A 14,513-nucleotide genomic window follows, 5' to 3' on the forward strand; every position below is an offset into this window, starting at 1 on the left:
CATTACGTATTAGCAGAAAGAAAATTTAGCTACACGCTAAAATTTACAGCGCGGTAAAATTTATATAAAAATGCAAGATTTTTATATATTTAAGAATTGGTTTCATAAAATGAAAGTAAAAGATAGTATATTAGAATAAACACCAATCTTCAATAAATATGAAAACATAAGTTTTTAGTAAATAAAAGGTTTTATTTATCGTACTTAATTTATTTATATTTATAAAACATATTTTAAGAAGCATAAATTGTATTAATTTTACTTCACAGTTCTTTATAAACAATACGGATTTTATTGTTATTTCACATTATACGTTTATATAAATATGCTTACATACGTGTAACTGATTTTAATCCTAGTATTGAAAAACATTTTTCCATTATAATTGCGGTAGCTTCTGTTAATAAAATACGGCCGATATTCACGTTCACTATCTCCCCAAGTTCGTTTTTTTCAACGCAATAACAGTTATCATAAAATTCCGAAAAAGCGCATGAAATCTCGTAACAATACTCGCAGAGCTGATGCAAGTATAAATTGTTTGTAATTTTTATTAGTACATCAGGAAATTTAATTAATACTTTGGCTAACTTCCACTCCTTCTCGTGTTCCAGTGAAATTGGAGTATCCTCTGCTATTTCACGTAATTTTTCCTGCGAAATATTAGCGGCCCTTGCAATAGAACGTATTCTTGTTAAAGCATATAGCAAGTACACTGCAGTATTGCCTTTATCTTCCAACATTTTATCAAAAGAAAATACGTATTCGTGATTTCTGTTGTGCGATAAGTCTGCATATTTTATGCACCCATAAGCAATAGATTCTTGAGCAATTTTTAATTCTTCCTCCGTGAGTACTTTGTCACGTTCCTTTTCTATCAGTTTCTCTAGTGCTCTCTTCAAACCTTAAATAATAAATAGGGATGTGAAAAAATTGTTCTAATTATAACATGATGAATGTTTTATAAGGTTTCATAACTTTAGAAGGTAAATTACCTTCATCAAGTAAATCACTTAATTTTACTGTATCTCCAGATCTAGTTTTAAATTTCTTTTTATCATTGCCAAGAACTACACCAAATCCAACGTGGTCTATTCTATGACGACTTTCTATAATACTTGCTCGCTTAGCACAGTTCTTTAATACTTGAAAATGCATAGATTGACCAGCATCTGTTACATATATTACCTATATATAAATGGAATACACACAGATATAAAAATAATACATTTTATTAAAATATAATATTGAAATATATGCAAAATATACCCAATCTGCTTTTTCTTCTTCTATACGCTGCTTCATAGCTGCCATGTCTGACGTATCATAAGTAAAACCACCATCAGATTTTACAATGGTCAGAGGAATTTCATTATTCTGTTTGCTCCACATTACTTTTCGTCCTTCATCTTCTTCTAATAGCCCTTTCGCTTCTAAATCTTTTACTATAGCTTCCATATGCTTTTGATAAAAAGATTCCCCTCTTTCTATCAACTTGATATCTAGACGAGTGTATATCTTCTCGAATTCTATATTTAAAACATAGGTATTTTACATTACACTTATAAATATTCCAGTTTTTTAATTTTCGAATCGATTGTTTTACCTTTTCTGGAAACATCACAAATTAGTTGCCATGCTTTTATCATATCAGGATCAGATGCTTGTAACTTAACAACACAGTTGTAGGCGCGCTTTTTAAATTCTTCATCTTCATCGAATCTCGTCTTTGATTCCTTATAAAAACTCTACAAATTTTATAATAATTTATTAAAATAGTTCTTTACAATTATAATATACATAGAGCTAATCGTAAAATAAAAACGTATTTAGAATTACTTGAAGATCCGTAATAGGTGGAGAGATAGATAAACAATCAGGGAACTTATCTTGAAGATGAGCTATCAACATTCCAAATTGAGTACCCCAGTCACCGATATGATTTATTCTCAACACATCGTGTCCTAAAAATTCTAACAATCTTGCGATGCTATCTCCAATTATGGTGGACCTTAAATGTCCAACATGCATTTCTTTAGCGATATTGGGACTAGAGAAATCTACAATTACTTTTTGTCTTTTTGTATATGGTGGAAATGCTTCCCCATTTTTCACTAATGTGTTTAAGGTTGATTGTGCAAATTCCCTTTTTAAATATATATTTATAAAACCTGCACCAGTGACTTCCAACTTGGAGATTAAGCTTGATTCTTCCACTTTTGACATAATGTTCTTTGCAACATCTTGCGGCTTTGTTCGAATTTCTGTATAAATATAAAAATACGTATATCAATATATCCAATATATTAAAATTTAATATTGATATTATTATATATCAATATTCATACGATATCTCTTACCATTGTTATTGAGTTGTTTAGAAAGTGGCATGGCACTGTTACATTGGTAATCTCCAAATTTTGGATTATTACTAGATGTTATAATTACTGGAGGATCACAAACATCAGGATATGCAACTGAGATTGCTTCCTTAAATAAATTAGACAGCGTATCATATATACTGATTACATTATTCTCTGTCATTTTCAATTTGTTTCCTAACTTTGCTCTTTCAGCTTTAACAGTCTGTTAAGATCAAACAAGAATGTATCATTATTTTATTCACAATAAAGTGAAAGTCATAAAATTATTAGAAGTATTTTAGATAAAACAGACCCTCTTTAGGATAGCCACTCTGTATTTTAATTTAATATTTTCTTGTTCTAATTTTAGATATTCATCTATAGGTACAAAATTTATCATAAAATTATTAGTTGTGACATTTTGTTGTAAGAATTCAATTTCTTTCCTTAAAAGAGCTATTTCTATTTCCTGCAATATACATATGCAAACTTTATAACCTATATAGGAGTTAAATGACAACTTTAAAGATTACATTTCGCAGATTTTGTTAAATTCTTAAACAGCAAATACAAATCAATAATGTACTTTACCGCCTCGGTTGCTCTTTTGTGGAAATTTTCCAAATTTATGCTGGTCATTCTATTTAAAGTTTACTTTCGGAGATTCTACAAAAATAATGCACGTGGATGTTCCAAAAAATCTGATTTCTCCGTTACTTAATCCAAAATTTGGAATCAGATCATATTAATAGTAAATTACAAATGTAAATAATATATAATATGAAATCAAATGTACGAAAAAGATTTAAAAGATTTTCATAATTCTATGTATATATAGATACCTGTGTACATATGTACTTATTTAAATTATAGCTCATATAAATTAACGGGTCTTTTTACAGTAAATATTTGCATAATTTTATTGTACAAAAATACAAATGTATTCAATAAAAAACTAAAAAGTCGTTTAATTGACAACATATATATTAATTTTTTCCGGAAAAATACATTTAATCGATAGATAAATGTAATTTACCTGCTAAAGAGTAGGAATTTTTCATTATCACTTATGCAATGTCTGTATAATTTTTAAGTAAAAAATTTGAAATTAATTTAAATAACAAAAAATATATTAATTTTTATTCAAGATTATACACGTAATGGAACGTGAATTAAAATAAAATGAATGGAATTACTAAAAAGATATAATTGTAAATTGTGAAATATTATGGGATGTAAAAACAAAATAGATTTTGTTGACTAAATTACTTAAAAGGGTAGTTAAAGAAGTAGAATTTCTTTTTATATCAATTATTTATTTTCCATACAAATTATAAACATGTTTTTCAAATACTGTACATATACTGAATTCTATTGTATTTTTAAACCTCTAATTTAATGATATATCATTTCGTTCTTTATTTACTTGTTAAATCAACTACTTTGATCCTCGTTTCGTTTTATTTATGATAATATACAGGTAGATCCCATTCTTTCTGATCATTATTTCATTTAATCATTTTTATAATCAAGCTCAATTCTTTGATATGGCAGTTCCAGGATATGAAGAAATATAAATTGCAAATAGATCAGTGAGTTTCATATTTTCGTAAATAATTTAGCTATTATAAGAATCATAGTCGATGTTTTCATAGAGATAGTAATTTCATAAAGTTAAAATTTAAAAATTGAATTATTTTCAAATCAATAATTATTTATTTAAAAAACATTAATATTTCAACTATTTTATTACTGTAATTTTTAATTACTAAACAAATTACTATAAACAAGTAATTTTTACACACGAGTCTCTATGAAAATACTGATGAAAAACTACTACACCTTTTTTTAATTCCAAAAGATTTTACGATTTACAATAAATGAATTTTTTGTTCTCGCCAGAGTATTTTATGCAGTACACAAAACGTAGTCACTGGAACTTTTTCTTTTGATGATTTCTTTTTTATGTAAATATGTACAAAGATATTTAACAAATTTCGTCGGTTTGTCATCGATCGTATCATATATTGTGTACAGTGCAAATCCTTTCATTTCCTCCCTAATCTACTTCTGCGTTTTTTATCTTTATGGATTTCAAATTTTTTCTTTTTTATTTGATATCATCAATATAGAGTGAGAGAGTGCTATTTTCTATCTTCACAGAAGACATAGATAAATATATATTTTCATAATCTTTCCTTATAAATGTAATTCGCTTATTTTAAAATCATTATTCGTTAATGTTAATAATATTAGTGTCGGTGCTTCTTTTTTGCGATTTCAAACTCCTCCCGTTTTTCCTCGTAATTTTCTTTTTTGTTAAAATAAAAATTCGCATAACCAAAACGATATTTGAGTATCTTCTAAATATATTGCATAATTCCTTGCTTTTTTAATAATAACAATTTATTCCGGGTCGAGTTAGAACCATCAAATGTTTCTTTATTTAATTAATATCAACAAATTCATTCTCATCGCAATGTATTATTATTTTCGTTTTATATTCTTCCATTTTATGTTCTTCCATATAAATACTCTTCAAATATTAATAATTATTAGTAACAAAAACTAATAATCAAATTTGAAATCAGTCACTATTTTCGAAATTATATTAATGGTTCCAACTCCGTCTTAATATAGACACAATTTAGCGCAAAATTACAATTTATAGATATAATACGTAAAAATGAATCTTACAATGAATTATTACAAAAAAAAAAAAAAAAAGGTAACAATAAGTAAAAACTGCGAAAATTGTGAAAGCTGCCAGTTATTGAACGAAAGCCACATATATTATTATTTAAATATGTAAGTTCCTTCGTTATTCAGTCAATCACTTAGCGAATTTAATTCTCACCCCGAATAAAAAGCGACATATTTCTGACTAAAAGAGAGATCAAAATACATTGCCACTTGTTGCGTAAAAATTAATTAAAGTAAAGAATACAGTAAGTATTAATTATTTTCTTAAAAGTATACATAATTTGTTTCTGTATTATCTTAATATTCACTGCTCCATAGGCAAGTCCTGTTTCAGAACAAGGAATTGATCAGATTAAAGAATACGAGAAAAAGATTCCTGTGCATTCACAATATGTGTAGTCTCTGTGAGAGATGTGATTAAATAAAATTAACTGTGGGATTTTTAATATATGGTCCTCTACTTTTTTATGTGATCGTTACTAAAAAACAGAATCTGAATGTCAAACATTTCTGGTCCATACATCGAAATGATATTAAGTACGAAACACAAACAAGGTTTTGGATGAACTCTGTTAAAAGTGCGCTCAAATTTAGAGAGCTGCGATGAAGTCACGTTATTACGCAGTACTTCTTCATAAACAAACTGGAGAATTACGCTCAAGGAACGGATTTTATTTTTATGCTCTTGAACTAATTTCAATGTTCTCCGGTTAAAAAGCATTAAGATGATTGTATCACCAAGTTAGAGAGAAGAATATCTCTGTTCAATGGACGTCGTCCGTATCTAGTGCGCGCAATCGATAGAATCTGATGTACTCGCTTCAGTAAATGTGTAGTAGAAAGATAAAAACAAACGAAGTACGCTAAGTAAGAAAAGTCATTCGTGTAAGAACTATAGAAAGAGGAAAAGAACAAAAAAAGGAGAATAAGGAAGAAAGATTTTAGAGTAAGAAATAAAATGATTACAGGAAATACAAACACATCCCTCTAATCTAAGTGTCGTTGCCTAAGAGTGGGTGGGTTTGCAACTGTAAGTGCGTTTATTAAAAGACTCTTTCAAAAAGTAAAAATCATTATTTTCTTTCATCTGATCATTGAGGATTAAAAAGCTTTGCAGCAAAAAATTCTTACCGTTAGTCGTAATACAGCTAAGAAAAAAAAAAAAAAGAAAAAACAGTTCTACCAACAAAAAGCTTAAGAAAAGATCTGTTGTAATGATTACTCCTCAACCTTACTTGGTTGGATAATTAAAAAAAGAGAAAAAGAGAACTATAATGATAATTGTAAGCAAGGAAACTTAAGAAATCATAATGGCATTATCTCTCTATTCAACTTCCATTTCGTTTAAAACTTAGAAATCACTTAGATAACTTTATACACGATCATTTATAACAATGTAAATCGTAATCATTGCATTAATATTTAACATATATATTCTTATATGTAATATATGTATATCTGTGTGTGGATGTCTTGTCTGATCTATTTCCTAGTTTAATAATAAAACTATAATACTAAATTATGTTGGTACCACGCCTTTCCGAGATCAGAGTCTGTTTCTCATATTATTCTTATTTTTTATGTATTTTTCCTATTTGTTTCTCTTCTTCATTTTGGTATACATACACTATATATCCCCGACACGCATTTTTTTTCCATACCAAATTTATTGTCGTTAATTTCAACTTAACTTTTATTATATCTCTTTTATTAAAATCGCGACAAATTCGATCGTTTGCAAGCGAATGACGGAATATTCATAAAATATATATATTATATATATATATGATTATATCTGTTTTAATATAAAATTTACAATTTCGTCATCTGGAACGCGCTTCCTGCGAACCACAAGCAGGAAATCCTTTCCACGATACGTTAAAACACGCGTACCAATTCTTTTTGCTTTTAGTACAATTTCTTTCAGCTTTTTGAATCAAACTCAAGCTCGGGCTGGCCAGTACTTCGAACATGTGAAGGTGTACATGTATCCCTGTATGTATGTGTAATATATTTATGTATCGTGTATTTCAAGTTCTCTTTAAGGAGTTTTATAGAAAATGTTCGGAAATACTGAACAAAACAACACCTAATTAGAATAAAAAATTACATGATAAGATTAAAAATCATGCAAAAAAAGTACATTTATACAACAATCGCCCAATCTACTTTCTGTTTGTAAAAATAAACATTGAATAAACACATGATTCTATATGTTTTATATATATATTTTTCCTTCATTTAATAACAGAACATTTTCGATAGAAACTCTGTTATACATAGACGCGAAATGTATGTACTCGTGTATAGTAAGAGCGTGTTTACAATCATGTATTCACACTTAACCCCTTGAAGCGTATATTTTAATGACCTTTACAAAAATATACAATTTAGAAAAAATGAGAAAATAAAATCTTAGAAATATTTACATATTTCATATGTAAATGAATTAAAATCAAATTTTAGTATTCACACAATGCATGATATGAATATCATATTTATATCCCTGGTGAAGGATGAAAAGACGAATATGAAATGAAATAAAAAAAACTTAATATTGGTGGTTGTATGAAATAACCATGACGCTTTAAAGGGTTAACATTTTTATGTATAATCGTGTGTATGCGCGTATGGATGAATTTTTTTATGTGATGGTAGGCACTGATGGGGGTGGATGGCTGCATGGCGAGCAGGTTCAAGCAGGCTAATCCTTGATCAATCTGTATATGTGATGCTGTGCACCGTGCTCAGACGTCGATACCTCAAACACGTATGCTGTGCACAATAAAGTTTCCTGCGTATCCCTGTTCGTTACAACCTGCAATTTAAAATAAGAAATCAAAACATTTTGATATTTATAAAAAAAGAGGGTAGTAGATCGATTCTGCACATCGCTGCCGAAAGCTTAAACAACAATTTGGGACATACGGTGTGAACTCAGAATTGTTTCTTTCTGTCTTAGTATGTTTAATTTAAAATATATATTAGATGTATCTAATTCTTAAATTGCGTATTTTTTTACTGTAGTATATTTAATTTCTAGAAACAGCAGAAAGAGTACGTAATTTAAAAATTAAATATATTCCATATTTTTACGTAAATTATTTACGTAAATTCTGTATAGCATAAAATTTTATAAACAACATTTAAAAAAATAAATAATTATGTATTACTTTATTTGAATAAGCAATTGATTTTTCTTCGAGTTATATTTTATTACTCAGCTGTGAAATATAATAATTCCTTATTTTATTTAATATTTTGTATTTGAAGAAATGTTTTCTGAAATATTATTTGAAATAATTTCTGATTTTAGTATGACAAAACTGTCAATTCCATCAAGCTGTAAAAAAATTTACCTATATTGTCTATAATTCAAATATATGCAAAAAATATGAAAAGTTTTAATTAATATTAAAATCAAAATTATTCGTTATTTTATTTAAAGGAGTTAATTAAAATTATTATGTATTTGTACTTGAAAATGATTTATTTATTTAAAGTATATTTTAATAACAGATAATATTTTAAATTACTTCACTCTCGTAGTCGATTAAGTGATTATGTACAGTAGCTACAAAATGTAAATAGTACATACATATTTGTACATACCTTTATTTTTCAATAAAGCGTTTTTTATTAGGTTCTTAAGTACGAAATTTTTGTAATCATATGAAGTTACTATTAACAATAAGTGATACGAAATTTATTATAGTCTGACTTAATTAATAGGTATATAAATGCATTAATAATTGCAGTGCTGCACAAATACTTTTTATAATTACTATACGTGCTTAAATAGCTAATTATCGAAACTATCAATTTTTGAAATTGTATATGTTGGGAAAAGAGAAAAATATTCTGGTAAGAAATTGTATATCATACCTGGAGAATGGTAAAATTCTCGAGAACGCTATTCATCATGTACTTTTCCGGCAGGTGCTTCAATTTATGTATAAAGTTGATCATATACTCGCACATAGGTGAACGGCTAATACGATAGACGAACCTGCCATTCTCGAACCTAGCATATTCTGTTTCCACTTTTTCCACCACCTGTTTTCCGAAAGAGCAGACTTTGGTCGAACACGTTATCGTCATGTTCTCGTTACTCTCGTACCTATAAAAAACAAGTTTAACCAGTGTGGAAGATTCCTTTGGTAATTTTTGATAATTAATTAGAAATTATTTTGGAAAAAATGGAAAATTGGTTCCAATCGTAAAATTCTAGTACAAATAATAAGTTATTTTCAAACAAATTGTATTAAAATCTTTGATAAAATCTTTATTCGATGTTTATTCGCTCGAATACATTTTTTTATCTTAGAAATTTATAAAGATAATTACACATATACATACGCATTAGAGACTTTACTTCTGCTCGGTCAAACAACTTCAAACACGAAATGAGAGACTAATACTACTAACGTAACGATTGAATGTAAAATTGAATAGAATCCAATGTATCCGTAATTCCGTAATTCAGCGTATTGAAGGGAATTCCCGGAATTAATGTTACCGATTTATTCTGAATGGAGCAGATTTTGTGCAATTTTTCCATGAAATAGAGAATAAAATAAAAGCAACAGCCGATGGTCGGTAATTAAATTCCAGAAAAAAACATAAACCAAAATCACAGTACAAATCCAAGAAAAATATATCAAATAAAGCTTCGAATACTAATGGTTAAATTCAAATTGAAATTTATCGAAAAGTGTCATTTGAATCGTATTTGATCAAATTAAATTACGTAAAAAGAGAACTGAATGTTCTTTCTAAATTATGTAAAAAGAACTATAAAAGGTGTATAAAAAAATCTTATATATCAGTTCATAAATGTCATTGCCGTCTAAGATTTAAGCTGTTTCTGTAGAATGCGTGTAACTGTGATATTAATAAATTATTTCATTTATTAATGCCCTAATCTATGTTCTCATTGTATTTCTTTTATCATGTATACCTCAAATCTAATCATGGAAAAATACTACTTTCTGTTTTACAAAAGAAATTGCTTATTTCATTTAATGCGTGCTGCAAGAAAAATTAAAAGTTCCATTAAATGACAAATGGGACAATTAAAGACTCGTAATAAAAATTACATTCGTCTATGTTTGTTTTCTTTTAACGGAAACAAAAGACTATTTTAATTTATCTTAAATTTTTGTTCAAGGTATCTCAATTTTCGAAAAAATTCAAATAATTTCATGAGCCATAAAGTCCATGAGTCCTTAAAATTCTCCTATATAACCATAAAGTGACATTAAAATCAAAAAATGAGATAAATGTACCAACTTATCATGTTTTTATGAACTTCAATTAGTAAATTACTGTGGGAAACGACCCTGGTTTGTTTTAAATCTTTGTTAATTAAGCATTTCATTACTTACTGGCTTGTTACGCCGTAGAAAGCTCCAGCCTCGTCCTGAATGTTCGTATTGAGATCAGCCCAGAATTTAACCAGGAAGAAGGCCGCCTGTGGTCCTTTGTCGTAAAGTTCCTTCAAGCCGCCCTTTTTCTCTGGGAATTTGTCATATATTTGCCTGACATCAACAGCCTCTAGCAATGGATCCGCGTAAGTCGCGGATCCTCCTATGTGGACGAACAGGTGCTTGTGGTACTGTAAAGGAAAAAGACGAAAAAAAAAAACAATTCGAATTGTTTGTCGGGATGAAATTGCGACTTTCGGTCAACAACACCTATCCCTGATTACTCCAAGCATTAATTTAATGGGGGTAATTTAGTCTTCGTCTCGTTTTAAATATCAGCCGACACTTTGAGAACTCGAAATAACTCGAGCGAATAACTATTCGATTTTATTGCGACTACTTCGTACAGATGGAAAAAAGCTCCCGTTAATCTGGATATAACGTTGAATATACGATTTGTTAAGTGGTATAACCGTTTTCATAGTTTTCTTTTATAACGGCAGAAAGTTTCAACCGAGATGTTGTAAAAAGATTAAAAAAAGTTGAAGTAGGAATGGTGTAAATTCAATTTTGTACATAGTACTTGTACATGTATCATATTGTACATAGATATACGTACACCTATATTCTAATTTTATGAAAGACAGTTAATTGAAATACCGTCAATATGTTTCAATATGATAATAAGTTTATATTTATATAACATTTCTTTCTTATTTTTAGTTGTAGATATACCAGTATCATTTTGCGGAACAAGTACATCGAGTCACCTTGTATATTATTTAATTAATAGTTTTGCTATTTAATTTCATATATACATCAATATAAAAATCGTTAAATGTGATGTTTAGAAAGCATTCATCATAAATAAAACCACTTTTGCCACGTTTATTCAAATATACAATATATTTTCTATAAAGAAAAATAGAGATTACAAGTATAATACAATGTATGTAAGTAGTACTATTACAAATTTTTCCCTCGACCATTTATAAACATCGAATGAAATAAGGATTAATATTATAAAAATAAGAAGTTTTGTTCATTATACGTTATCGTAATATACGTTATTCTAGTAAGCTTTTTATGGTCTTTAAGATTTTTTCTATCTAATTATTTCTTCTGTAATTGTATAATATGTAAAAATATCTAAGATATGTAGGATAAAATATATAGGATAGACGAAAGTAATGTAATATGTAAAAATATCTAAGGAATTTAAAAAAACAATATTCATGATATAGTGTGTATAACAGTAATCCATGAGAGAATTAACAACTTTTTCTAAAATCTCCGATTTTAATTGCCCTAAAATTAGAAAATTCAAAAACAAAAGAAGAAAAAGATTGAATCCAAAATAATTCAATGATCTTAACAGGATTTAATTTTTCAATTCCCATTGGCACCTACAAGCACCATATTTTATCTATTTTATAATACAGTGGAAAAAAAATTTATAATAATAGGTAGAAAATATGGTAAATCTGAGAATTTATTAGAAACATTCGAAAATTATTATTTCGTTTGAAATTCTGAATTGTAAGGAATTTATACATTTAATACTACATATGTATAATACTATCATTCTCTCTATCTCTCTGGATTATTGTTTCCATTTTCTTGGTATTTGCATTATTAGGTTGTAACATCAACGAAAATATTCAACTTTATCATACGAACTTCCCAAACTTCTCTTTCCCTCAACAAATATTTTTGTTTCTATAGATCATTTTATATATCACTTCAAAAGAACGTAATTGTTGTTCAACATGAGTTCAACAAAATCTAACGAATAATATCAATTCAAGAAAAATTGTTTATTCAACGAATATATACATATATTTATATACGTTTTTTATACAAAAATGATAACATAAGGATATCGTGCAAAATATAGCGCTATCGAACAGGATATTATTCTTTATATAAACATACACCAAAAATAAAGAATAAAATTTATTTAAACAAACTTTCGTTTTTTAGAAAATCCATCTTTATATCTACATTATTTATGCATACAACATGTATATTGCATTATAATCTTACATGAATACAAAATTCTAATCAATTAATCATTTTTTAATGATTTTTAATTCGTTTTCATTTTTACCATCCGTACTTTTTTCCACTTTCTGTACGAAGCAAATGACCATTCATTTGACAGTCAAGCTGAATATTTGTGGCCATTTTATTTTGTGCAGGAGTACTTACAATATCCTGGTCTCTCTGTTGCTCCATGTAGGCCGAGAACTCTACAAGCCTAAGTTTATGGGTTGCGATGGCACGTCCTTCCCAGGGCGGGGGTGGTTGAGCCTGGACCATATCACCGCTTGAAACCGCTGTCGCTGGTTTTCCGGTATACGCCGGCTGCGAAAACGGTTTGACATCTTGTGACGTTCCTGGCTGTAGACCCGGTTGCCAGAATTGCTGAAAACAGGACATCTGCTTTTTTCCCTTTGTAACGCTGAACAAATTTACTAAGCGTCTCTCGCCATTCAAGCACTACAATGGTTACGGTTAGTATTTGCATATATTTATGTTTTTTTAATCACATAGATATTCACTTTTATTTTTACGATTATTTTTCTTTATTAAATAAAAAATGTTGAATACGTCTTCACGATATGATTTTATTTGCCTTTCTCATATTTTAGTGAAACATTAGTAATTTGTAAAATATAAGGTGAATACACTTATACGCTTGATGCAGATGAGCGATTTGCGTCAGCATTACCGCTGCGTCGCGCTGCGCCGTGTCGCTGCAATTTGCTGCTGCTTTTTGGAACAGCATATATTTGTATGAAGCAGTTTACACGGGATGCAACTTTGAATGGCAACTATAGGCAGTGAGTTTGCGTCCATCGAAACAGACGTTTGGACTGCTTGACCATGAACGAAATGCTGACACTCGACAGTATATTACTTTATATTAATTTATATAACCCAATCTTTTTACACGAGCGGTTTGTGGCTATTATATTACTTTCTGCACTTAATTCATAAAAAGATTTTGGGGTAATATGAAAATAATTACAAACTTTTCTCTTGGTTTTCCTCATGTCAGTAATAAAGGAATGTATTCAATATTTTCTCCTTGTCATAGATTGGATATAGCCTTAAACAACACATATAAAGAAAACGCAGTTTCTAATAATGTTGGTAATGAATTACCGTATCCATGGATAAATTCTAACTAAACAAATATACAATATGAAAGCAAACGCAACATGCTGTGGCAAATCAACGCAAAACGCTCTTATAAATTAAAAGAAAAATTGGACGCGTAAACGTTGTGGCAAATTGTGCTGTGATGCGTGACGCGTTGACGCAAACTGCTCGTCTGCACTGGATTTTATAATTTTTACTGCATTGTCTTCCATAACTATAAAACCACCCTAAACTTTTCAATTCTTGTATATTTGAAATAATATTAAGGAACATTCCTCAAGAAAAGAATAGGTTATTGAAAATACCTCGATTAAAATATGAAGCACTAGAACCAAAGGGATGCAAGTGCTACTTTTGACATTTTTGAATTAAGAACAGAAATAGTTAGTTAAATCGTTAAATATAATATCGTAAATAATTTAAGTAATCCGACTAGAAAAATTATCTGTTAAATAATATCGAAATAAGTTCATATCAAAGGGATGTAAGTAATTTATATTACGCATAAACTAAAAGATGCAATTCGTTAGAAATTTGTGTATACTATATGTCAAGCATTAAATATAACTTCATTTTCATGACTTTACGTGGAACTTTTTTAACAGTTTTGAATTTCAAACTCAATTTTTTCGATATACAAGGAAATGTCACTTGCATCCCTTTAGTTCTAGGTGCCTCTATATATGACTAGACTGCAGATTTTTCTGCCTATTCACATGTTTATGAATATAATTAAGAAAATAGAATTTAGATAGAAAATTGTCTTATTTACTGAATATTATAGAAATTACTATATTCTGAATATTTTATGCATTTTTATAAATTATTTGCATTCTACGTATTTCTCATAACT

The 14,513-nt window shown here is 28.5% G+C and overlaps 2 protein-coding genes across 11 annotated transcripts in view; both read right to left on the reverse strand.

The window, feature by feature from the left end:
- Positions 1-269: 269 nt before the first annotated feature.
- Argrs (arginine--tRNA ligase-like protein) lies at positions 270-3,267 on the reverse strand. Of its 2 annotated transcripts, XM_072008229.1 has the most exons (9): positions 3,206-3,267; positions 2,955-3,029; positions 2,677-2,832; positions 2,361-2,586; positions 1,840-2,264; positions 1,607-1,748; positions 1,270-1,529; positions 996-1,188; positions 270-904 (listed from the first exon to the last, which is right to left on the reverse strand). In XM_072008229.1, the coding sequence occupies exons 2-9, from the start codon at positions 3,000-3,002 to the stop codon at positions 330-332; spliced, it is 2,025 nt and encodes a 674-aa protein (XP_071864330.1). In that variant the 5' UTR covers positions 3,003-3,029; positions 3,206-3,267; the 3' UTR covers positions 270-329. The 2 variants fall into 2 exon arrangements, with proteins under 2 accessions (XP_071864330.1, XP_071864329.1); XM_072008228.1 differs by lacking the exon at positions 3,206-3,267 and having other exon boundaries at positions 2,955-3,183.
- A 391-nt stretch (positions 3,268-3,658) lies between these two features.
- Positions 3,659-14,513, reverse strand: part of Scalloped (TEA domain transcription factor 1 homolog scalloped) — a 359,209-nt gene continuing 348,354 nt past the window's right edge. For 7 of the 9 annotated variants that reach the window (XM_072008389.1, XM_072008394.1, XM_072008395.1 and 4 more), the window contains 4 exons: positions 12,704-12,934; positions 10,454-10,683; positions 8,952-9,186; positions 3,659-7,884 (listed from right to left, as the gene is read on the reverse strand). In XM_072008389.1, coding sequence (XP_071864490.1) covers positions 7,771-7,884; positions 8,952-9,186; positions 10,454-10,683; positions 12,704-12,934 — 810 coding nt within the window. In that variant the 3' untranslated portion in view covers positions 3,659-7,770. The remainder of the gene's footprint in view (positions 7,885-8,951; positions 9,187-10,453; positions 10,684-12,703; positions 12,935-14,513) is intronic. The other 2 variants (XM_072008396.1, XM_072008398.1) reach the window with 1 other exon arrangement.

Source organism: Bombus fervidus, chromosome 8 (assembly GCF_041682495.2).
Source record: "Bombus fervidus isolate BK054 chromosome 8, iyBomFerv1, whole genome shotgun sequence".
Taxonomy (NCBI): domain Eukaryota; kingdom Metazoa; phylum Arthropoda; class Insecta; order Hymenoptera; family Apidae; genus Bombus; species Bombus fervidus.